Here is a 27,750-nt window from a genome sequence, read left to right on the forward strand (position 1 = left end):
TGCTAATGATACTTCCTATTCTCTCGTTTTCTGTCTGAATGAAACTTCACTCCATCGTGTATCAGATATTGCAAATATACGTACACTTATACACACCTTGGGTCGTTAGCAACCCTATACAATTTTTACAAAAAAATATTTTATAATTTTATGATTTTTTTTTCTTGTTATATTGTTGATAATGAATTGATTGAGGGATACTAAGAAGGTTGATGTCTATCTTTAAAAAATTAATGAGGAGGAGGGTAGTGAATGACATCCTGGGTCGATAAAGACCCAAGGTATCTTGCTGTCAATGGAGGCCTCACTGAGCATTCGGATTTTAGCTAAAATTTCTTAATTTGTGTTCCGAAGATGAACGAAGGTCTTACGGGCCTGGAGTGACAGAATTTTCATTTTGGGGTGAACTAAACTTTTAATATTAGTTAATACATTAACTAATGGGACCTTTTTGTAAAGTGTTACTCATGTATTTTTATATAGAAGCAATTAAATTCCTTAGATCAGTAAGAGGAATGAACATGGTAATAAAAAGCATATTGTGAGGTTTCTGTTGCAGAATTGTTTCACTAATATTAAGTGAACCCCAGGGACCCATTCTGTACAGCAGACTGAAAAAGTTTGGATCTCTCTTTCCATCGCTGCTTTTCGCTCTCTTCCTCTCTTTCCCAAATAAGTATTATAATAGAAGGAGATAATGAGTAATGAGAAGTAAAGAAAGGCTTCCCATTCTCCTCGCAGCAACAGTAGGAGCTAAAGACTTTCTAACGAGCTCACGCACCTCAGAGGAGATTACATCTAAACTGTGGCACTTCTCCTAATTGCAATCAACCTAGGCATTGCCAAGAGCTGTGAATAACCCAGACTGAACCTGGTGTCCCTTTAGTCGTCCATTACACAAACCATGCATTAATCACGCATTATATGCCTGTGAGTGATCTGTGTGGTAGCCTATGCTTAGTATGGGTATTTGCACATTAAATAAACCCACATGCCTTATAAACTCATACTAATTAATCAAATAATACTTGTTACAGATAGTATTTGTGACCTGTGGTCTACCAGAAGGTCATTTTTGGTCACAATTTGTTTTACAGGCTACAGAATTACAAGGCACCCTCCAGCATTCTTGCTGAGAGGAAGAAAAAAAAAAAAACAAAAAAAAACTGTAAATCCTTTTTATTCCTTTGTCACTTTCACTTTTTGTGACCCACATGGTCCTCTCTAGAGGAGGTTTGTGGTTTTCTATTTCTCTCTGATGTCAAATAAAATTCCATGTGTCATTCGTTGTCATGATTTGAATGTACATGTAAGAAACTTCTTGGTTAAATTCAATGAACAGTTGCACAACTTTTGTCATGGACTTGGGGCTACTGTGTATTCCTGTCTATTTGATATTTTCAGGATATCTGAACATCTCCCGATATTTTGTCCCATTTCCTTCTGTTCGGTTTCTATCCCTTCTTTAACCAGGCAAATGTTTGTGCATGCTGTGCTGCAGCATCCTCTGACCTCCAGACGCTGGACGCTTTTTTTATGTACATTCTCACCAACCAATTTCATACCTCATTTACGGCTTCTTCCTCCACTGTGAGACACAACTAAAATTGCTCTCTCACAAACACACACATACACACACACGACAAGAGAGCGAGGACTGCTGAATCAAATTTAGAAACACTCTAAAACCATACAGTATTTTTAGATCCGGGTAACCTTTGCTTGCCTCTCATTCAGATCATTGCAAATGGCTTTGTCGATTCAGAGCAAGAACTTTTAAAGGGTTATTATTATTATGGAAACACAAGATTGCACCAATTACAGGATACTTTTCCGACCTCGTAATGTGTCATTCTAAATAGCTGTAGATTATAATTTTCTTATTCATAATGTTCTTATTCAGTGTTTTTGAGATGTTTTCCAGGAAAAATATCTAAAGTATAAATAAATAAAAACCATCTAAACGAGATACATTTAAAACAATATTGCTATTATTGTTAATATATAGTTAGGTCCTTTACATGCAATCTGCAAGCAATCAGATTATTACCACATGGCACAAACTGATTGGCTTCTGCTGATCCTGCAGCAGATCTAACTTGCCAAGACCAAATACATTAACACCGCCTAATACTACAGGGCTGCTGAATGCTCGAATCTGATTGGTTGACGAACATTCTAAGGTGTTTTAAGGAAACGCATGGCTAAAGTAGTTCTAGGCAGGTCTTGACCACATTACAGTTCCATATCACTTCGCCAAATGATTTCAGTTATTTCAAAAGGTCCCTACAGCAGCAAAAGAAACAAACCCCGCAATGACACTGAGCAAGCAAATAAATATAGTAAACAATAGGATAAAAATGACAAATTATTGTCTTGGTTTTTGCCACAAAATATGTTTTATCATGTCCTGAAAGGTCATATTGTCTCTCCCGCACACACAATACACTATGGACACATATTCACACAGAAACATGTTGTCCTCGCTGCTCTGACAAATTTAGATTTAATTTTACATTCTACATGTTGTCACTTCTTCTTGAGTCTCTCCATCATTGTCCAACTCCGGTTTGAACATAAAAGGCTAAACAGTTTCTGACATTTTCAGTAAGTCTGCATGAGATAATAGGAGCTGCTAGTGCTAACACGAGCTCTTGAAACTCTGCCCTCTTCTTAGGAGCAGCAGCTCATTTGCATTTAAAGGGACACACACAAAGGGTTTTTGCTCACCCTCACAAAGTGACAAATTTAACATGCTATAAAAAATGATCTGGGGGGTAATTGAGCTAAAACTTAACACACTCTCTGGGGACATCAGAGACTTATTTTACATTTTGTAAAAGTGGCATTATATGACCCCTTTAAGGACAAAAACCTGACAAATGAGTCTTGAAATGGTTGTATTTTCAAATTCAAAGAGGTTCAGTAAATGTACTTCTGGAGTTTTTTTTGTTTTTTTTTCTCTCTTTGGGGAGTGAGGTTACGAGGACGTGAGGCTTCATGCGTTGATTGCACTTGCTTTAAACTGTATTGATTGCATGCAGGACTCCCTCCAGTATTTAACACTCTGAGGTCTGACGGTATCGCCGGCGATACCACCGTGGTTTTTTTCTTATCAGTGTGAAAGAGACTCAAAATACTCCGTCAATGTTGCACATACAATTAAGAGTTATACACCATTTTAATCTGTGGAATATCTTCTTTCATTTGTGTACACTCAGAGTAAAAACAGAATTTTGTGCTTTTTGTAAAATAAAGAAAACTAACATGATGCGTGATTTCTCCTCTCCCTCTGAACGAACTCCAATCTGATAGTTCTCAGAAAATGAACTGTAACTTAGTGAATACTAATGACAAAAAAATTACACTTATGTCTAAAAAAACGTTAAGATGTCAGGTTTTAAATCATGTAAGTCAAATCGAAAACAAACCTTCTTTGTTTATGTAATCTGTATGAAAAGAGAGCCATGTCAGAAATCCGTGATTCAGCTCATTATCTGCTAATGCGGCCACGCCCACGGAGCCAGCGCTATTCAGACGCTAATTCAGTCAATACATGCATTTATTATCTCAATCGTGTATTTATTGTCTTGAAAAGATTAATTAATATGTTTATGAACAACTGAAAAAAGCACAAATGTCAGGGCATGTCAAAAGTTCTCCAGGCCCCAAATCAGCCTCAGACTCCAGAGGGTTAACTGTAGCGAAACTTGAGCTCAGAGGCAATCTGTTATTTCATGATTCAATATCTGACAATTGCTTGTATTTGCTTCTAGCAAGGATGCCAATGGTAAAATCAGAGTCCAGATCTCCATAAAATGTATGAATCTGTAACGCAGATGAGGCTTGTCTTTAATAAGTAAGGATATGTTTGATGTAAACATTCCCATGTCTTATTAATGACAGCCTTCTGAACATGCGTTATTAATCATTACTTCGTAAATACAAGACCTCTGAGCAATGATGTCTACTCTGAAACCAAGATAACTCCCTACAAACATCAAGATAGTTATTAATATCAATCAGATTCAAAATATCTTCAAAGGACTTCATAAAAATCCCTAATGTCCTTTGCTGCCATAACACATGGTAATTTATATGCATACTCCCTTTTTATTTACATAAATATTATATTTCCACTCATTTAGAGTAAACAGTTCAGACATTTAGATCATTAGCACTTTATTCATAAGTAACAAAACCCCGTTCGGAATAAAATTCATCTTTTACTCTCCACAAGGGGTCTGATAAACCATCTGTTCTCAAAGTTATACCAACACCCACTGGGTTTTATTAGTTTCTCTCTCTCCTTCTCTCTCCAATCACCAGAGCTGCCGTCAAGGCTGGAGACGCCATTAGGGCAACATATCAATGCCGACCTTCATACACTTTTAGAGGTCCAGAACTTCCCCCCAGTCTCCAGCTGATAGTTCCCCAATCCCCTGAATGCTTCTTTCAGCTTCCTTCAACTGAACACTTACAGGCGTCACACAGCTGGATACATGCCCTTGTTTCCCTTTTCCCACTTTTCTTTATCTTGATTGTTCTTGTTGGAGTTTGCACAGCATATACACAACTTGAAGTTTCAATAATGCAAAGGTTTCAGTGGGGTTTTAGATAATTCATTTAAACATCTTTTGGTTTTAGCAAGGGTACAGCTAATGTTTCATCCCCATTCATTTTTCAGGACCTTGCTCAGCGAAAGGTCGGGATTACATGGGATTATCCACAGCGAAAGTGCTCTGCCCATTCAAACTCAGGGTGCATGTGCAAATTTTTGAGCCAGAGGGATTTTTAGTGTAATATCATGTGTTTAATGAATTATATATATATATATATATATATATATATATATATATATAGATTATATATATATATATATATATATATATATATATATATATATATATATATAGATTATATATATATATATATATATAATATATTGACATTGATAATAATAAGATATTTTTCTTGAGCACCAAATCAGTATATTAGAATGGACGCTGAAGAAATGGCTGCTGAAAGTTCAGCTTTGCATCACAGGAAATTATATCTGGTCCATATAAACTGCGAATGCTCTGCATACCCAAGGCATTCTTGGACTCACTAATTAATAATAACACTATACATTACTATACATTCCCTTGTTTGAGGTGTACCATAAAGCTTGCATGATAAAGTTTTGTTAATATGTATGTAATTGTCCCTCATTTATTTATTTGCCAACTGACGGTAATTTTCTTCAAATCTGCCAGTTACAGAGGTTTTCAGGTAAGCAGATCCACAATAGCTTTTGGCGCCTACGGTCTGTTGTTATGTATCATTATTATTGTTCCGCGTTCTCATTGGTTTGCTGGTATAGAGGATTACATGCGCAGGGACTGTCCGTAGATCGCTCGCCCAAGTGGAAAAATATACTGTTGCTGCCAGATCTCAATCAATGAAAATCATATTGTATTTGATACAAAACTAACTAGACTAAATCAAATCACTGAAACTATTTTCATAGTATTTAATTTTCTCCATTGAGATATTTAATTTTTACAAAACTTACAAACTGTTAAAGACAGACCTGCTGTAAGTAAACCTACTGTAACTATCGAAGGTTGTTAATCAGTAGCGTAGTCTATGTGTTTGTTAAAGTAATCGATTTGCTTTATTTCAACTTTTTTTTTTTTTTTTTTACCCTTTGACGCGCACGATCACACCAGTGTGATTAGAACGTTCAGTGCATCACGTGATCAACTGTCGATTTAAATGTGCTTGCGCGCTTTGGCTGGCGCTAGTGTTTTCAACCGCATAATGTTTATTTTAGGTTTCAGACATTTAAATACAAAACAATACATTTAAAGTTTGTAAAATACACAATGATGTCTATAGAAGCGGCAATAACAAGCCTTTAGACGACAAGTTTTATTCATGTAAGATACACATTGTGTAAGTAACTTTAATGTTTACTCTATTCTTCTCCCAGTTCACCGGCTCACTTACTTTCATGTATTTCGGGAGAAGTGGATGAATTTGCGTGTTGTAAATCCAACAGATCTGATTCTCTGCACAAACTAACATGGCGGCGCAACGCGAAACACAAAACACAAAACACATCCACTTGCACATATTTGACAATCGGAATATCAGATATTTCATGCTAAATTTTATATTTATATATATATATATATATATATATATATATATATATATATATATATATATATATATATATATATATATATATATATATTTTTTTTTTTTTTTTTTTTTATAACAGGCTACTAATATTTATTACATTATAGTTACTTTCAAGTCTTAATTTAAAAAATACTTAAGTGGCATCTAGCAGAATTACAAAAATAGGCCTACAGCATATTTTGGAAACACCCCTTTCGCTCGCCGCCCTTCCCTCAACTCAAACATCACAAACACAGCTCTTACGGGTGCTTGTGAAGGCATGTTTCAACAGGTAAATAGGCTACTTTCAATAAAAGGTCCAACCAATGCTATCTCATGACCATTTCGTAAGCATTTTATGAAGTGGCAACTCATAAAATACATACAATTTAGCAAAAAACGTACGAATTTGTATGAGTGAAGTCATACGAATTCGTGTGAATTAGTCACTTCAAAAAATACGTACAAATTGCCGTGAGATCAGGTTGGTCCAACATATTTACTCTTAGCTGTGTTGCTACGTGTCATGAGACTAAGCAAGTAGCTCTCCATTAAGAGCGAACGCGTCTCGCTTATTACAAACCGATCCAACGTATCTGTACCAGGCAAATTTTTGCACTACCCACATGACGCATCATCCAGCATACCTGGTTAATTGTCCTCAGGACCAAAATGTAGTGTTTGTTCAAGTTTCAGGCCACTTCCTGTACATAATGAGGACATCCAGCTGTGCAAATAATTCGAATCACTAAGTAAACTTTTTATTTTATTTTATTGAAAATGTAAAAATGCAGGATTATGTTTAGGGGTGGGGTTATGATTAGGGGACAGAAAAAGCCCAGTATTTAAAAAAAATAAATAAAAAAATAGGTCTGTGAAAAGTCTTCATAATGAAAAGTCTGTGTGTGTGTGTGCTTTGAAAGCATCCCAATTGGGACACCGAGTTGGAATCAGATCAAAGAGTTCACTGTTGTGCTGGAGTTGTCCAATTCATCAGACAAGGAGTGTATGTGGGACAGTGCATCTGATTGTCTCTTTTTTCTTATGCACACCCACTCTCAATTCCCCTCTCACTCTCTTGATATCATTCTCACACACAAAATAAAATCTCACTTATCTTTCTTGCTCTCCTCTCATAGGCATACATTCTGGCACAAGTAAAGGCCAGCCACACTGCTCAGATCCCAGCCGCCCATGCAACCCTTGTCTGGACGCCACCAAAGCCTGCAACCTCAATGAAAACTGCAAGCGTCAGCGCTCCAACTACATCTCCACCTGCACCCGTGCGCAGACGCAGGGCCAGCAACCCTCACAGTCTCAGTCACAGGACAGCTGCAACAGAAAGCGCTGCCATAAGGCCTTGCGTCAGTTCTTTGAGCGTGTTGACACGCAATACACCTACGGGCTGCTCTTCTGCTCCTGCAAGGACCAGGCCTGTGCTGAGAGGAGGAGACAGACCATTGTGCCCTCTTGCTCATACCTGGAAAAGAGCAAACCCAACTGTCTTCAATTGCGCAACACCTGCCGCCTGGACGTCCACTGCAGGTAGGCAAGTCAATGCGTTTTATAATGTAGACCTGAAATGAACTGACATTTATTCATTTAGCAGATGCTTTTATCTAAAACCACTCCCCATAGCTAAAAAAACAAGTGATTCATCCAAAGAAGCCCTTAACGTAAAAAAAAAAAAAAAAAAAAAAAAAAAAATGTCTGTTTCCATAAATCTGTAACTCTTAAATCTTTATTTATAACCATAGCTTTCCCACAATGTCGCTATGGAACAGTGACCACAAACTTATTACAGGGAAAATCCCCTTGGATTTGGGGTTACAGGGATAGTTCATCCAAAAATGAAAACTCTGTCATTATTTGCTCTTCCTATGCCATTGCAAGTCTGTATTACATGTTTTCTTCTATGGAACACAAAAAGGGACATGAATAGAATGAATTGAGACTTCAAAAAGCTTCAAGCTTCAAAAAGGACAAAAAAGCAATATATAAGCACCATAAAAGTATCATACAAGTATGCCATACAACTTCTGTGGTGTATTTGATATTCTGAAGTGTTAGCAGAAATTTAAGTCATTATTGACACAAAATCTTAAAGGTGCCCTCGAATGAAAAATTGAATTTATCTTGGCATATTTCAGTACATGGAAATGACATACAGTGAGTCTCAAACTCCATTGTTTCCTCCTTCTTATATAAATTTCATTTGTTTAAAAGACCTCAGAAGAACAGGCGAATCTCAACATAACACCGACTGTTACGTAACAGTCAGGATCATTAATATGTATGACCCCAATATTTGCATATGCCAGCCCATGTTCCCAACATTATAAAAAGGCATTAGACAAGGACAGCCAGTAACGTCTGGATCTGCACAGGTGAGTCAACAGACTAGGTAAGCAAGCAAGAACAATAGCGAAAAATGGCAGATGGAGCAATAATAACTGACATGATCCATGATAACATGATATTTTTAGTGATATTGGTATATTGTCTTTCTAAATGTTTCGTTAGCATGTTGCTAATGTACTGTTAAATGTGGTTAAAGTTACCATCGATTCTTCTGTATTCACGGAGACAAGAGCCGTCACTATTTTCATGTTTAAACACTTGCAGTCTGTATAATTCATAAACACAACTTCATTCTTTATAAATCTCTCCAACAGTGTAGCATTAGCCTTTAGCCACGGAGCACAGCCTCAAATCCATTCAGAATCAAATGTAAACAATATAAGGGGCTGTTCACACAGAACGCGTCTTTGCGTCTAAAAACGCGACGCTCAGGAGTGGTTTTAAAAAAAGAGCAGCATTGAACACGAAGGTCTCGAGACGCGCTTTTGAGCCGTGATACAATAACGACAACGACTTTTACGGCGCTGCCTGTAAAAGTTGAAATTCTTTTAACTTGACACGGCGTCTAAAAAACGCAGCGCTCATGTGTGAGGCGCTGCAAAAGACACGAGACGCGAGCGTAACGGTCATGCACGTCCGTCAAGCGCGTGTTCACATAGGAAAACAATGGGAAAGTAGCGCATTGGAATAGAAAAACGCGTTCTGTGTGAACGGCCCCTAACAGTATACAATACTCACATAATCCGACGCATGCATGCCGCATGCATGACGGACGCTTTGTAAAGATCCATTTGAGGGTTATATTAGCTGTGTAAGCTTTGTTTATGCACTGTTCAAGGCAAGCACGAGCTCCGTGGGCAGGGAGCATGAGAATTAAAGGGCCAGTAGCCCTGAATCGGCTCATTTATAATGATGCCCCAAAATAGGCAGTTAAAAAAATGAATTAAAAAAAAAAAACTATGGTATTAGGTATTTTGAGCTGAAACTTCACAGACACATTCAGGGGACACCTTAGACTTATATTACATCTTTTAAAAAAAGTTCTAGGGCACCTTTAAAAAAATAAATGACTGTATTATATGGCTTCATAATACTACTTTCTTTACTCTTTATATATGTGCATGATTCTTGCTAAGTTTATAAAAATATACATGTTCATGTTAGCAATACGGTACGAGAGGCTGTGCTGTATCGTGAATAAGTCACGGCTGAACGCGGGCACAACACGAAGCAGATACAGTGCTAGCCTCGAGTACCTTATTGCTTTTATAAAACGGTTACCACACAATACAAATATACAAATATTAAAGCCAAAAATATGTATCACTGCAACTTTTATGAAGTAAACTTTCAAAAAGACTACGTCCACACGAAGCTGGAGCTTACCCTAAACCTCTCTCTTTTTTTTTTTTCTCGTATCAAAAAATATCTGCGTCCACGCGAAACCACTGAAACGACTCAAAATGATGTAATATACATGCCAGACTATTATGTGGCACTGTAATTCTGCCACAGAGATACACTTAAAGCAGCAAACAAGACTTGGAGCATGTGCATAAACCTTGCGCGCTGTATACAAATTATAGTAAAGCTTAGAAATAACGCTTTATTTTGGCTCAGTAGCTTCTGCAGCACGAACACAAGCATCTAGAGTCTGCTGTTGCTGTTTTGTGCTGTTAGCGCCGTCTGACTAGGGCTGACATGTGGGGTGATAACATCATCCTTTCAGAAAATATACGGATAGGCCGTCCAGACGAAAACGCAAAGACGCCATTTTCAGATTTATCCACTCTGGGACCCGATTTAAAAAAATAACGGTTTCACCTTTCGAAAACGCCAGATCCGTGTGGACGAAACGCCTATCCGATACAAAATTTGTGAGTTTTCGCAAAAACGTGTCTTCGTGTGGACGGGGCCTAAAAGCCTTCCTTCCGCTGGAGAAAAGTAGTCCTTGACTGTGAACAGCAACAGAAGTTACATTAATATGCCATTAGATGGCGGCAAAGACTGTCTTTTTTACATTGAAAAGACTGAATTGTTGTGAACACGGAACAAGACGCAACTGACAAATGCTTTGACTAGCGCTGTCAGTCACAGGAAAACCCCTTAACTGTTAAAAGGACAAGATAATACATCGGACATTTAAACAGATTTTTTTTTATTATGAACATATGACTGACCTGAAGGAAAATGCTAAATCTGGATGCAGGTAATAAACTCGCTCAATCGATCTCTTTCTCACAATACTCTTCTACATAATACAGTAAGCTTCAATGAACAATATCAATTGAGAACGAACAGTTTACGTTGCTAAGAGTGGTTGCTAAGGGTGTTGTGTAGTGATACACAGAATCGTTGGGTGAAGCGGTCATAGCTGTTTTATTATGAATAAAACACAGCTATTGACTAATCAGAATCAAGGACAGGAACTAACCGTTTTATAACAATCAATTTCACGTTAGAGGATTAGGATTAAAGCCATTTCAAGATATTAAAAGATGTCCAAGATATTCTACAAAAACTTCACTCTTTGGTCTTAAGGATAAAAGAAATTCATGTGGTTTCAAACAGCTTTTTGGATGAATTGTTCCTTTAAGTGCCTTGCTCAGGGGCCTTAGTAGTGCGTTGTGCTCAAGGGCTCAATGATGTAGGCTCACGGCTCACTCTTTGCTGAACCAGCATCCTTTCAGTTAACTGTTCTGGTTCTTTAACCACAGCAGCATGCCAGAAAACAGATACTACATTTGAAGTACCTGTTAAATTGAATGTAAAGTAAATGTTTTTATATTAACATACCTTGCACTAATTTTACATTTGATTTTTTTTAGGTTATGCCCAAAGCGTTTAATGTTGCTTTAAAATTAAAGTCTGCTCTTTCCCTCCACCATATTCTATTAGTGCCTTGAGCCTTCGCCAGGAAAGTAATTGCAGACATTTTAAGAACCTTCTATTAGAAACAGAAGAGACTTTCTGCTTAATTGACACGACAGTGTTCAATTAGGCTGAACCGAACATTAGTACATCACTTTTACTGTGTTTCCCTGTGATTTAACAGCCAACCGTTTTTATTAACACAAGCTTATCCACTACCACTTACCAGTGGACCATTGCTGGATTACTTTGTCAATGCCTGTCAAGAAATCAGGCCTCTGTAAAATGAGAGGGTTTGTACACACAGATTATTATATATATATATATTTTTTTTTTTAAGTTTTTAAGCTTTTAGCTTAGATTTAGTAGAGTTTTCACATTTCAGTTTATTTCATGTTTAAACATTTTAGGGCTGCCAATGTTCATTTAAAATAATTTTTAAAATGTTTAATGCTGTTAAATATTCAGAACAGTCTAGTGTTACGCAGGTGGATTGTTCACATTTTCTAATATACATGCATCAAAAACTAAAATTAATTTGTTTTAGTTAGTTTTATAGTTTCATTTTAGTTTAGTTAAAATGCATTTAGTTCAACATTTGGTGCTGATACACTGAAGGAATGGAAGCCTGATCATTCACAAGCCTGAAAGGGTCATGCTTATTATATGCAAATTACAGAAGTGGCATCGAACATAGATTTCGCTTTTAGTGCACAGATACCGTGAAACATCCCGACGCTTAATCCGTGGCTGTGTTGGAAGATGTGGGAAGATGAGCAGTTATCTGTAATTCTCTGCAATGTAGCTGAAATAGCCACATAGTGTGAACAGCTGATATGTCAGAATATTGCATTTCAAAGAAAACTATTCATTTGATTTGATACACGTTAATGTCTTTCACAGACTAAGACAATTTGGTCTTGTAATGTTAACATGGCCATTGGTAGTAATGTGTATTTAGCAATGAAGATAAGTTCATTGAACACATATGCATAACCAAATAATCGCTGAAGCATTAATGGCTACAAATTATATTAATACACCCTCCAACGATTGAAAATACGTAATCACGCAAGGACACACATGAACACATTACTTATAGAACAGAACACACTGTTCCTGTTGTTGCTTTTAAATAAGTGAATGCGTAGTTCATGTGCTCAATCTGGGAATCATCTGTACTGCATGTTTCCCTGCTGATTTTTAACTTTGAAGCTGTATGAAAGCACTTTGAAGAAGAGATCAGAGATATAAGTTGACTAAGGATATGAAGCAGCATTAATGAGGATTTTTAAGAAGACTGATTTGTTCTTGTGTGTCGTGGATGTGCAATGTTTAGCATTAGTGCTCTGCTGCACCCGATGTATGCGAACAGTCATACAGTCAGGACTGCAGAGGATGGACATAATTCTCTTCATTGCTCTGTGTTTTTGTGTGGAGGCACGTCTGTGGAGGTGTTTATGTGGGTGTGTGTTTATGTGAAATAAAAAGACAGATAATGTAGGCGAAAAGGCATCTCTTCCCTCTTGTTGACTGCTTCGTGTTTAGGATCAGTGAATCGCGGCAGGATTTACTTTTTCACACTACCGCGCAGACCAGTAGTGTTGCCAATTATATGTACAAATATTATTTATAGTGTAAAAAATATTGCAAATCATAAATTACTGTAAACAGAATATCCATATTTTGTTGGACTGTGGGATCATAGCGTAAATAGCTTGGTTGTGTTGGAAGTCACCATTGTGGTGATTAGTGTTCATTTTGACTTCAAACTGTTAAAAAAACTTAATAAAGGACTTTTAATCATAATTATATATATATATATATATATATATATATATATATATATATATATATATATATATATATATATATATATATATATATATATATATATATATTAGTTCCTGTCCTTGATTCTGATTAGCAACCAGAATTAGCAAGCACTCTTAGCAATGTAAACTGTTCGCTCTCAATTGATTTAGTTCATTGAAGCTTACTGTATTATGTAGAAGAGTATAGACCTTTTCACACTTCCTTGTTTTTGGCTTCTGGAATGATCCACATTGGGTAAATGTTTTTCCGGTTACAGTGACAGATAGCCTCAATCAGAACCAGCTTGGGAATCAGAGTCGTTTTACGAATTAAATGTCATGAAAATGTTTGAATGTTCTTGGTGAATTATTGGTGATACTACAGAGCTCTCATTAAGAGCTAAATTTAATAAATAATTCAAAGTGATGGCGGTTAAACTGGTTATATTCTTTGTGTCTGTTTGGCGCAGCTGTGCATTATCACGCTCTATGTGCTGTAAAGATAGTGTCTGCGTCTAAACGTGCACACTAGCCATCCTAAATAGTAGTCTATGTGACATTAGTAATATTTAGTACTATTTAGGGTGGATAGTATGCACATTGGGATGTATTTTTAGCGACGTGCTGAGCTCCCTTATCACGCAAGCCTGATCCTCTGATTCATAAAAGAGGACCCTGGATATTTCTGGATATATATAAACACTTCAGTCATCTCTCACTCATATTTTCCTGTCGTCACCATCATAAAGTGTATATTATGCACAGTATTATTGTGCTGTTGCAAGATTAATGCAAAGACTGATAGTTGTGTACAGTGTGGTGTTGGAAATTAATTATGTCTTACTAGTTTAATCATTTTAATCGATCAGGATATAACATATGCTTGAATGTGGGATGTAATGCCATATGAGATTAATACATGCTATATATATTTTAAAGGTGCCATCGAATTGAAAGTTGAATTTACCTCGGCATAGTTGAATAACAAGAGTTCAGTACAAGGAAAAGACATACAGTGAGTCTCAAACTCCATTGTTTCCTCCTTCTTATATAAATCTCATTTGTTTAAAAGACCTCCGAAGAACAGGCGAATCTCAACATAACAAGTAATCTCAACATAATACGTAACATAACTGTTACGTAACAATCGGGATCATTAATATATGTACGCCCCCAACATTTGCATATGCCAGCCCATGTTCAAGGCATTACACAAGGGCAGCCAGTATTAACGTCTGGATCTGTGCACAGCTGAATCATCAGACTAGGTAAGCAAGCAAGGACAATAGCGAAAAAGGGCAGATGGAGCAATAATAACTGACATGATCCATGATTACATGATATTTTTAGTGATATTTGTAAATTGTCTTTCTAAATGTTTTGTTTAGCATGTTGCTAATGTACTGTTAAATGTGGTTAAAGTTACCATTGTTTCTTACTGTATTCATGGAGACAAGAGCCATCGGTATTTTCATTTTTAAAAACTTGCAGTCTGTATAATTCATAAACACAACTTCATTCTTTATAAATCTCTCCAACAGTGTAGCATTAGCCGTTAGCCACGGGGCACTATCAAACTCATTCAGAATCAAATGTAAACATCCAAATAAATAAAATACTCACATAATCTGATGTATGCATGCAGTATGCATGACGAACACTTTGTAAAGATCTATTTTGAGGGTTATATTAGCTGTGTGAACTTTGTTTATGCAGTGATAGAGAGCTTGGGAGGGGGCAGAGAGTGCACGATTTAAAAGGGCCGCAGCATGAATCGGTGCATTTCTAATTATGCCTTTAAAAAGGCAGTTAAAAAATGTATATATAAAAAAAAAATCTTTGGGGTATTTTGAGCTGCAACTCACAGACACATTCAGGGGACATCTTAGACTTATATTACATCTTGTAAAAAAACATTCAATGGCACCTTTAAAACGTATTAAACTCATGTCAGTATTGTTTATCTCACGACTTTATATCCCCCATTGAAGTATATATTGGGAGTTAATTTTTTTTTATGAATAAATGTTCATTGTACGTGATATGATCAGGGGAATTACTGAATGAGTAGCTGCGTAGCCTCTACTGACTATAAATCCACCTGCCGCAAATTCGAGCAATGGTTTGAGTGGCCGTATAAGCTACAAACAAGTAAAAAATAATTTCTTTGTAGATTATACAACAGCAATTTGGAAAACAGACAAAACAGAAAAGGTATGAAGCGATATTTGAGAAAAGAGCCTATCAATCTAATAGCCATAGATGCATAGCGGAACTAACCCCGCATCACGTGATTTCCGATTCTTGTGAAAAAGGTCTATTGTGAGAAAGAGACCGATTGAGAGAGTTTATTACCTGCATTTAGATTTAGCATTTTCCTTCAGGTCAGTCCTATGTTCATAATAAAAAATCTGTTAAAATGTCCGATGTATTTTCTTGTCCTTTTAATAGTTAAGAGGTTTTCCCGTGACTGACGGCGCTAGTCAAAGCATTTGTCAGTTGGGTCAGTTGTTCCGTGTTCTTGCTCAATGTAAAATTCTTTGCTACTGACTTACGCACTCATAAAGACAGTCTTTGCCGCCATCTAAAGGCGTAAAAATGTAACTTCTGTTGCTGTTCATGGATAGGGACTACTTTTTCCGGTGGAAGGAAGGTTTTTAGTTATTTTGCTTCATGAAAGTTGCATTGATACATATTTTTTGGCTTTAATATTTCTATTGTGTGGTAACCGTTTTTATAAAACTCCGCTTCACGTCGTGCTTAACAACACCCTTCAGCCGTGACTTATTCACGATACACCACAGCCTCTCGTACGTTATTGTTTACTTATAATATTGTTATATTCTAATACCAAATTCTAAAAACTATCATATTTCTTGAACCCTATAGAGCTAATTATACAAAAGATGTCTTGAAACAAAATCTGTAAACAAATGTGCATTACTATTCAAAACAGTAATTCAAATAGTAATACTTAAATGATAAAGTAATGAGTTACTTGATAATCAAAAAAAAAAAAAAAAAAAAAACATTTAAAAAAAGCAATCTGATTACGTAATGCATGTTACTCGTAATATATTACCCCCAACACTATACTGACTTATGATTTCCTCTGCATTCACATTTTCCATTTTTATCAATTCACCCATCTTGAATGACAGATCACTGTTTGGATTGGCGTTATTAAACATGAATGTCACAGTCAGCTTAATCCAGTGCTTCAACTGTACTGGGCCGACTAACAATAAGCCTGCCTCCCCATCCATCTCCACAATCCCCATCCGTCCTCGCCTCATGGCTTGAATCCATTGCAGTGGAAATTGGCCTCACATCATCTCTCATTGGCTGCGCTGCGATCGGAGCTGTGAGGGATGGCTTTGTCTGAGCAGAGGAATACATGATGAACTCGGTAATGAATGACTCTGCGGGCTCATACAGGGCTCGACTATTTAAAGCCACAGTTGGCGGCCCCACGACCTCACTGATTCAACACTGTTTGGGTCAATAGCCTCAATAGCCTTATTCATTATCTGTATCTCCTCCCTTCAAATGCCATTCTAGGTCAATGGCCTTTGGTCTTGGAAAGGAGCATCTGAAATATGTACATTGTGTTTGGGTGACATGAAATCAAATCCTGGCTTGCAACATTTTCTGCTTCCCCTCATTTCCTGTCTTTTCTCTGGGGCTTAATTTGTGCCAGAACAAGCCAGATCTAGATTTTTAGTTGATACCCCTGCATGCCTCAGAAGACAATTTAAGCAACTTAACACTTAAAGGGGACCTATAATGCCTCTTTACAAGATGTAATGTAAGTCTATGTGAGTCTATGTAAGTAATGTGTCTGTGAAGTTTCAGCTCAAAATACCCCACAGATCATTTATAATAGCTTGTCAAATTTGCCCTTATTTGGGTGTGAGCAAAAACACGCTGTTTTTTGTGCATCTCTTTAAATGCAAACGAGCTGCTACTTCCGGCCTACTTTCCAGAAGAGGGCGGAGCTTTAACAGCTTGCTCTTCAGTTGCTCAACAACAAAGCTGGAGAATCTCACGCAGCCAAAATGACGATTGTCAAGAAAGGTGTTCAGCCTTACATTGTTTAAACTGGAGTCGGACACTGATGGAGAGACTCAGGAAGTTACAACTTTTAGAATGCATTCGGATGTTTCTTAATGGTTAGTGGGTAAATTTATGTAGTTGCTGTGGAGTTGATTCAACTCATCAACTAGCATGTGCCGTCATGTTAATCTTTTGTGGAAATGAATGCAAATTGTGTTGAATTGACCCTTGTTTGTGAAGCAGGCATAAAATGATGGCATGGTAACAACACTACTACAACAACTCTTCCTCTTCTCTAAAGCAGCCCAATATGGCCTCACCCTCTTAGTTGCGTGCAGGATTTATGTAAATTTTAGGGGGAAGAAGCTTGTTGTAATCCCTACCAGCCATTTGCTGCAGTCCTTAAAAAGACTGCAACATTACACACTAACTAAAGTTTTTTTTTTTTTTTTCTGGTCGTCCATGACGAGTTCCGTCACCTGTGTGACACTGGCCAATAGGAAGCACCTTCCTACATGAAACACAATGGTATCATTCCTGCTAGGTGGAATTTTACAACAGAAGCAACAGTACTCAAGCGCTTATGATGTTTTCTCGAGGGACTACCTCGACAGAGTGAAAAAAATGTAAATAAAACATATGTTACCTCAGTTCTCTTTGGAGGAAATCCAGATATCCATGCAATCCAGACATGTATCCACTTTTGGGCTTTTCTGACGATAAGACAGAGCAAAACAAACTGCTAGCCATTGTTTGTTTACACTCATGGAACCTTCTGTTAGTCACCTTCTTGATGACAGCACACATGTTGTTAAAACTGTGAGCGATGAATGATCGGGTAGCAACGCGTAGTCTGACATATTTCTTGTCCATAACGCGACAAGATTTTTGGAGTTAAAATCATATAATCTGACACAGTGTCTATCGTAACCAACAAAATTATTATGTAGTCCGAACCCTGCATTAGGATGATATTTAAATGATTCATTTTATGATCAAAGTACTTCAAAATCCTGATGTATCATATTTGATACTTTAATTTTAACATTATTTTGTTTAAAAATGATTTAAGGATGATCAAGTAAACCTAAGTTGCTTCAGTCCATTAAAAACAACGTGTACCATGATCTGTTTTTAGAATTGTACTAAATACCTTTTACTTGGTAAACAAAAGTATAAACTATCAATCAGATGACAGAAGGCGTGTAGTACATTGTGTACAACACGATTTTCAGTAGGCTTTATAGGTTTCACTAGGCTTTATACACTCACATAAACATTGGTTCAAAAAAAAAATATATATATTTTTATATATATATATATATATATATATATATATATATATATATATATATATATATATATATATATATATATATATATATATATATATATATATATATATATATGTTAACGTTTTCCACTAGAATTTTTAACTTAAGCCAATTGGGAGAATTACATTAATTCAAGGCAATATTTTGAGTTGATCCAACATGTTTTAAGTAAGGTGAAGATGTTTTTTTACCACAATAAAAACACATTTCTAAGTAACATGAACTTAATAATTGTCAACATGAATGCAACTATTTAAGTTGATCCAACACAATGTTTTAAGTAAGGTAAAGACGCTTTTTGGACATAATGAAACTGTATTTCTAAGTAACATGATCTTACCAAGCACCGCTTGTCACCATGATGGTAACTCTCCAAAAACCCACATTAACTCTTCTAAATTAGCATAACAAAACCCTATTTACTGCTAAATCTCCCTTACCATTAATCTTGTGCAAAAAATATTATATAACACTTAATTTTAGCATTTACTCTCCCTTTCAAGTGCCATGGGCAAAGCATGATGGGAAATATAAATCCCAGCCCAGTTAAAAGAAGTGTTCATACAACTCAAAACAATGAAACACATTTACACATCATCAGAATGTATTTTACATTAACAGAACTTAAAATTAAATACATTTTTGATTAACTGAAAATGTTAAACTATGACAAGTCATGATAATATATTGAATCAATAGGCATAATTTGTGTCATCCAAGCTCAATAAAATAAAAATTACAAGTAAAAAGTCTATCAGCATTTCAGAACTTGATTTTTTATTTTACAACAATATATATATTTAAGTAATGACTAAAGGTCCCCTGAATTAGTTTTTAGATTGTAGGGTTAATGGCACTATCCTCTCTTTTTTGGTAGTCTGTATTCCTGCTTTCATAAAGCATGTTGAGCTTGAGTTGACTGCCCCTAACCATGCCCTATTTATGTCAATATGACACAACAAATTAATTCATTTGTATTTTAGCCCAAATCCTAGTCCTGGTATTATTTGTGTTATGTAATAGTTTCAGCAGAGGAATAACTGAGATTTTTAGCAAAACTAATTTTTCATTCTTCATCTTCATTTCTCGTTCTCATTCTTCAGTTGCATTTTGAGCAGAGTGAAAGTTCATGGCAATATTTATTTTTTTCAGAGGCTGAATAAGCAGCATGACTACTGATATGAGTTGTTAATTAAGGTCTAATGTTCACATACTGCTTGACTTATCTTGAGTTTGTCAATGCAGTATTTGATGCAAGACTCCAGTTTTTATGACTTAATTAAAGGCAAATCCACCTGACTTTAAAGAGCTTAAGCCTTTAAAGTGCCATAAAACGTTACTGCAGCTTATATTTTATATTGCTTTTGTGTGGACACTAAAATAGTTATCTTTCTTGGGACTTTAATATGAGGCCATATCACCATAATTATATTTCTGGAGGTTTAAATGGAATTGCATATGGAAGTTTAATTGAGATCATATTTCTCTTATTGTTATTTTTGTTTTACACTGTCATTTATGTGATTAATGGTACTGTTACTATCCTCAGGTGTAATACATAGATGATGGCTTTTTAATTGATTTTTAAGTAGGCGATTGGCCATACATTTCAAATCTAATGGTCTATAAAATTGTTGTACAGCCCTGCTATAGGGGAAAAAAAACAACTTTAAGCAGCTAAGATTGCAGGTCTTCACTGATTTGAACTGGTCTTGCTGGTTATCAGCTCATTTAGCTGATCAGGCTCCCAGACTGACAAAATAAGTTAAAAAAAAAAAAAGTACCCTAAACTTGCAAACCAGAGCAGCCTGACCAGCTTAGCTTCGCGCATATCTCCAGTTCTGATGCATTCAGAGGTCTGTTTTAGAATGATTGTTATTGTAGCTTCTACTCTTTACAGTGGTGATTGGGAGCATTGTGATTTTCTGTCTTTTTTTCTTAGAATGAAGAATGTACTTTAAGTCTAGCACTCTGGGCGCCCATTAGCACAGTATCTGAAGCAATTGCATGAGTGTTTTTTCTCTCTCTCTCTCTCTCTCTCTCTCTCTCTCTCTCTCTCTCTCTCTCTCTCTCTCTCTCTCTCTCTCTCTCTCTCTCTCTCTCTCTCTTTTTCTCTCTCTCTCTCTCTCTCTCTCTCTCCCAAATACACATTTTTTTAGCCCCCTGATTTATAGTACAGGAATGTTGTTTATCTGTTTTGATGGGGACTGGTGGTAGGCCAAATATAGGACTAGTCAAAACTGGTTTCAAGCATACAGTCCAGGCAAATAAAGCACAGAATGACAGGGTTAGCTATCAATCCCTCCACGATAGGAGCTGGGTCATGGTTCAGCTGGAGAAGTATGGATCTGACAGGCTTTCGTGCAGTAGGATGTGGTGTGTTTTCCAAATACGGGTAACATGCCAAATGAGCAGTCTGTCCCACTGCTAAGTTTATTTATCTTTGCACAGCAATGCCAGATGTGAGAAAGACTTAAACATGCTTGCTGCAGCAACTGAGGTAAGTGAATAACAGGAATATCAACAAATTTTCAAAGTCAATTTTCTTTGTTGACCCTTGACATTACAAGACATTCTAAAATGTCACAATTGCCCCCTTTCCACCAGCATGAACCGCGTGCTAGTTCAGAGCTAGTGCTAGTGCCAGTTCGGAGTTGGTTCAACTGACGAGCCTCCTAAGAACCGGTTTGCCTATCCACGGGCTAGAGAGCACCACAGAGCCAGGTGTTACGTCACTGTAAACGTCCATATTTCACAGCAAAGCTAGTGCCGCAGAGCCAAACACAAACACACCAGGCTCATTTGAGATGCATCGGCTTCTCGCATAGCGATCGGCGCATGACATCAAAGCTCCGCGAGAACGATCCAAAAGCACAAGGAGTCGTTTGCTCTACAAACGCTCCCGCGGATCCACGGCACCCCCTGAATCGGTCCGCGCTGCTCCGATGCATCTCGAACAAGCCTTCTATCAACAATCGCGGATGTTTCACTACTGTTGATGCTCATGGCTTTGGGAACCTACATCGGCATACAAACACGGCTCGCCGTAATTTGTATATAGACGGAGATTACAAGTGAGCTGCTATTAGCTCGATTAGCTGCTATTTCAAAAATGGCGGTCACAGGTTTCTTGTTGGTCACGGTAACCCCGCCCCCAGCCCCTGACGCAAGCGGTTCTTACTTCTAGCCCAGCAACGTTTTGGTGCTACTTACGAACCACTTTTCCTGGTTCAGAGCTGGTGCTTTGTGTGTTGAAAGACAAAGAACTGATTTGAAACTAGGCTCTGGCTCCGAACCAGCACCCAAACTGCCTTGGTGAAAGGGGTAAATGACTCACAAGAAGGTGTGCTGTCTACATAAGGGGCCATTCACAAAGAATGTGTTCTTATGTTTATAAAGATGAGATGCAGCACAGCTGAATCAAAAAGAACAAGTCTTAGAGATGTTTTAGCTTAACATAAAGTGAAATATGTGAAAATGTGAAAAAGTATGATTTAGCATGCTTTTAAAAACGGTGCTTATTGTGGAAATACACTGCCCAGCAAAAAAAAAAAAGTCACTGTTTGGATACAATACAATAAGAGTCTATGGATAGATCATTATTACAGTGAATATTATTTTTCTAGCATGTTATATGTTTGGCAACAGTTCTTTTAACTCTAAAAGATGGAGTGTGTAGCTTTTCTTTTCTTAAACAACCATATATTAAGATGTATCATGGCCATATTCCAGGATGACAATGTCAAGATCAACATCAGGCTCAAATTGTGAAAGAACTGTTGGGAGGGAGCATGAAGAATCATTTTCACACATGAATTGTCACCGACCTTAACCTCAGTGTAAGTTTTTGGGATGTGCTGGAGGAGACTTTACAGAGGGCTCACCTCTTGCATTGTCAATACAAGATCTTGACCAAAAAATGATGCACCTCTCGGTGGAAATAAATGTTGTGATGTAATTTCCATCAAGAGGTGCATCAATTATAGGTCAAGATCTTGTATTGACAATGCAAGAGATGAGCACTCTGTAAAGTCTCCTCCAGCACACCCCAAAGGCTTTCAATGAAATTAAGGTCTGGACTCAGAGGTGCCAATTCATATGTGAGAATGATTCTTCATGCTCTCTGAACAATTCTTTCACAATTTTAACTCTGGTGAATCTTGACATTGTCATCATGGAATATGGCCATGATGTGTCTTCCTACATTGTTTTTTAACAAATGAAAAGCTACCCACTCCATCTTCAAGGGTTAAAAGAACCATTGCCAAACATATAGCATGCTAGAAACATAATCACTGTAATAATGATCCATTCATAGATTCTTAAGTATTTGCCTATTAAAATCCAAACAGTGACTTTTTTTGGCTGGGCAGTGTAATATAGCATACATACTAAAAAAAAAAAAAAAAAAAAAAAAAAAAATACATGTACAGTAAGTATGAGCAGTTCAATTATAGTTTAAATTCTTATTTAATGCAACTTTAGAGTACTTTTTGAAGCACTAATGTAGGACGTAAGTACATATTTATATGTAATTTGATAATTGCTTCTATTGTCTTTGAAATACAGTTAAAGTGCACTGCCAAACGTAATGACATGCATTTATAAACTAAAATATCATTTCATGTCATTTCTATTGAAACTTTTTAAAGTCCTAATTTGGCAAAGTGCACTTTTTAAAGTGTAATCAAGTGTTAAGGAGCTCTCATTAAAGTGTACTCTCTTTAAGTAAACTGAAGTGTCCTTCATTTAATTAGTATTACATTATCTGCAAGTACAGGTTTTTTTTTTTTTTTTTTGTTTTGTTTTTTAAATATACTTTTAAGATTTGAAGTACACAAGTGCACATTCAAGTGCTTCTTTTTCCATGAGGGAAGACTAAAAGCAATAAGATGCAGAGCAGTCATCAAATATGTCTGTCTAACGCAAGTTTACATTGAAAAACAAAACGATGTGCAGGTAAACGTAAAGAGGGTGATTTGGAAAGGTTTAAGCCTATGTGAAGGGCATGGAAGACTCAACTCACAATTGATTTTTAGAGATTGATGTTAGTTTGCTGCTGAGCTAATGGCACAACACAAATACGGGGTAAATATTTTTCAGAAATGAACATATAATACTTTTCAGTATTGAACATACTGAACACTATATAATCAACTTGCGTCTTCCACTGATTTATATTTCTGCTAAGATCATCACAGTGCATTCTGCTGAAGTATGGAAAGGTTTCTTGACCCGGCCAAGTGGAATGGCTTTATGTGGAGTGATAGGGAAGCTAGATGACCAAATTGGATGTAGCCAGTCCCATCAGTCTGAGTGTGGTGCATGGTTAGGTAATGGATTGCAGGTAGCAGGGCGCCAAGCCAGTGACTGACTGTGCTGGCTAGAAAAAGTGTCTTGAATATGAGTCTGGCAGCAACTGCCCGAGCAGAAACTCAAGTAAAGATGTAATGTGAAAATAACTGGAGGTTATTAAATCAAACAAAGTCAAGGGTTTTGGATGCACTTGATAGATTGTGTAGTAAATGCATTTTTGTTGGCGATGAATGAGTTGCATTAACCCACTCATTGAATAATAAAAGCCTGGACAAGGAGCTGAAGTAAAATTGTGTCATTGAAGGGCCTGGTTGTATTTCTGTTGTGTAAGCAAGATGATTCAGCAGTTTGTCATAATGTGCTCTACGAAACCAGGTCACCTGTAATAATGAAGGGGTTTTACACACCTGGAGGCTGCTACTGTTTACCTTTAACTAAAACAAAAGAGACATTCGCTATGTCCCAATTCGCCTATTAATACACTCTAAAAAATTCTGGGTTAAAAACAACCCAAGTTGGGATGAAAATGGACAAACCCAGCAACTGGGTTGTTTTAACCCAGCGGTAGGGTTAAATGTTTCAACTATTGTTTAAAAATTACTGTATTGCTTAATTAAAATTAACCCAAAGTATGTTGGAAATGAACATTTATTAATGTTCAATGAATAATTATTAAACAATAAACATTTATTAAATTACTTATTAATAAATGTATATTAATAAACAACTAAACTATTAAATTTATATTAATAAAATATTAAAGCTTATTAATAAGCATTCACTTTTTGTCTATTATTGTTGCCTCTAATTGCATCTGGTTTTTAATTTCCCAACTATTTTGGTTTCATTTTAAGCTAGCCATGTAGCAAATTTTAAATAATAGGTGGTTTAAATAAAACTACCCAGCAGGTTGGGCAAACATTTAACCCAACCGCTGGGTTAAAACAACCCAATCACTGGGTTTGTATATTTTCAACCCAACTTGGGTTGTTTTTAACCCAGCATTTTTTTAGAGTGTACTGCATCCTAAAAGTGTACTCTTTGTGAAGAAAATGTAGAGTGTGTAGCAGAAGAGTAGGCACACTACCATGTCAGAATTATACTCTGTTGCATAATTGCGTGCGTTCTGTCACTGTAAACTGGCCTGTCAATCATCCTTAACATCCTCATATACACACACCACATTTGCACTACTAAAACAATTCTTCCTACCATACAGAAAAACAAGTAGCACATTGATCTGCCAGTCTGAGAATTCTGCTAATGTTTTTTTTTTTGCATGATGATGGATTTAATAGTTGATATATCTGTCAAATATATCTGCTTTGCTAGTGTGCTATCCATATCTTTATTAAAGTTCACAGTGTTGTTGCAGATGGAACATATAACAGATTACATTGTATAATTTTTTTGTCAGGTTAGATATTGAATATTAATATATCAAACCCCTGTCAGGGAGTCTCTACTTAACCGTCAGTCTCTCACACATCTGCCATGTCCTTTTTATTTGTGATTTTAGTTCTGAACCGAATTTTTCTTCAAAGTGCAATGGGTTGTGGCCAATATCAGCCGTTCAGAAACCACACTTCGGAAATAGTAGACCAATTTGAGACTTTTGCCATACTCTTTTCAACATACTATGCTTTTACACAATTATTGTAATCTCATACTATTAAGGATGGATAAAATTGCACATTGGGATTCAGGGATTGAGTTGAGAAGGCCTTGGGAGGAAGAGAAGCTTCCTTTTCGAGGTTGAGTTTGTTTGGCATGTTCATATCTTATCTGAAATTGCTGAAGTGCTATCAAGGAAGATAAATGAAATGTTCAAATGAGATTAACACAGGTTAGCATTGTTATAAGAGTGATAAGTAATACTCCTTACATAGGCAGTCTTAGAAGGCAGCATTAAACTTAATTCAGTTTCTTAACTTATCTTCCATCAAGGTGCCTAATAAGTGAATGTTTTGCTCTACATTGGCAGCAACTTAACTCGTAATTTGAATAGAGTTTGAGCTTGGTCAGCCATCTTGGATTTATTGTTTCACTGTTAGTTAAGGCCCATTCACACTTAGAATGATAATTATAAACATATAACTTGATAACTATAGCATTAACTAAGCATCTACAACTTGCATCTTAACCTGCTGTTAATTATGAGGCAGCGGCTATTTGCACTAAGTGTAAAATAGCAACAAAAAGTATTTTCTTTGTACTAAGTGTAAACAGTTGCTACTTATTGTCCTTGGTTTGGATGGGCCTTTAGGGACAATGCATTTTAGGACTGTCTCCACAAAAAATATTTGTGATGATCATACCTTAAAATTCTGAATTCTAAAATTCCAAATTAGATATTATCTACTACTGTTGTAGTACTCAAGAACGGTCTTGGTCTCAAGACTGGTCTTAAGACTATTTTTTGAAGGTCTTGGTCTTGTCTTGGTCCCGTCCGCTTTTGGTCTCGGTCTTGTCTTGGTCTCAGACTAAAAGGACTCTGGATTTCATTTCAAGAACGGTCAAGACCACAACTGCGGGGATATTGCTAAATTGCAGTTGCATTGTCTGATTTCTTTGTTAAAGGATTAGTTCAGTTGAAAAGAAATGAAGGGTTTTGATGAAAACATTCCAGGGTTATTCTCCTTATAATGGACTTCAATGGCCTCCAAACAGTTGAAGGTCAAATTTACAGTTTCAGTGCAGCTTCAAAGGGCTTTAAATGATACCAAAAGAGGAATAAGGGTCTAATCTAGCGAAACGATCGGTTTTCAGAAAAAAAAAAATGTATACGAAATACGAAATTACGGTTTTGGCGGAAGCACTTGGAAGGCGATCATTTGTTTATATAAAGCATATACATTTACATTTTTTTTTTTTTTTTCGAAAATGACCCATCGTTTCGCTTTTCGCTCATTTCGCTTTTTTGGTATCATTTAAAGCCCTTTGAAGCTGCACTGAAACCGTCATTTTGACCTTCAACCGTTTGGAGGCCATTGAAGTCCATTAATAATCCTGGAATGTTTTCATCAAAAACCTTAATTTATTTTCGACTGAAGAAAGAAAGACATGAACATCTTGGATGACATGAGGGTGAGTAAATTATAAGGAAAATTTTATTTGAAAGTGAACTAATCCTTTAACATCATTCATTTGATTGGATGTAAAACTTCCTGCTTTAAATGCAAACAATAACTTATTTCTAGTTTAATTTATTTTGGGGTATTGCGCCAACAATGTCACCAAAATGAATGCCCACAAAATTCAAGATATGATTGCAAAAAAGTACTTATATAAGTACTTATATAACTTGTATAAGATCTTGATATTAATATTATAACATATAATTAAGCATTATCATAAGAAAGAGGGCTATTTTCACAAATATGAGCACAATTACAAATGTGATTTAGATTTTTTTTTTTTTTTTTTTTTTTTTACAAATGTTCAATAAACAAAATTTAATTTATGCATTTATAATTGTACCAATTCAGATGCAACTTCTGTTCCACCTCTGCAGTGTAAAGATGAACTTTATTGTTAGTGATTTCAATTGATTGGTAACAGCTCTGTATAGTGTCTTATTATTCTAATTGTAATTATTGATTAAAAAAAAAGACATTTCATAGTCAGTAAATGTAGATCTTTCAGATGAATTTGAGGAGTGCTGGTCTTGTCTTGGTCTTGGTCTTGTCTTGGTCTTAGTCTCGACTTTGTCTCGGTTTGGGTAGTCTTGACTACAACACTATTATCTACCATACTCAACATAATTTAGATGACTAGAACAGCCTTTGTTTTGGGAGCACTCCAATGATGACTGAAAATGCCTCTGT

General features: G+C 36.3%; 1 protein-coding gene across 3 annotated transcripts in view; it reads left to right on the forward strand.

The window, feature by feature from the left end:
- Window positions 1-27,750, forward strand: part of gfra2a (GDNF family receptor alpha 2a) — a 106,581-nt gene that overhangs the window by 45,172 nt on the left and 33,659 nt on the right. For all 3 annotated transcript variants that reach the window (XM_067393944.1, XM_067393945.1, XM_067393946.1), the window contains exon 4: window positions 7,311-7,716. In XM_067393944.1, coding sequence (XP_067250045.1) covers window positions 7,311-7,716 — 406 coding nt within the window. The remainder of the gene's footprint in view (window positions 1-7,310; window positions 7,717-27,750) is intronic.

This window comes from Chanodichthys erythropterus, chromosome 9 (assembly GCF_024489055.1).
Source record: "Chanodichthys erythropterus isolate Z2021 chromosome 9, ASM2448905v1, whole genome shotgun sequence".
Classification (NCBI taxonomy): domain Eukaryota; kingdom Metazoa; phylum Chordata; class Actinopteri; order Cypriniformes; family Xenocyprididae; genus Chanodichthys; species Chanodichthys erythropterus.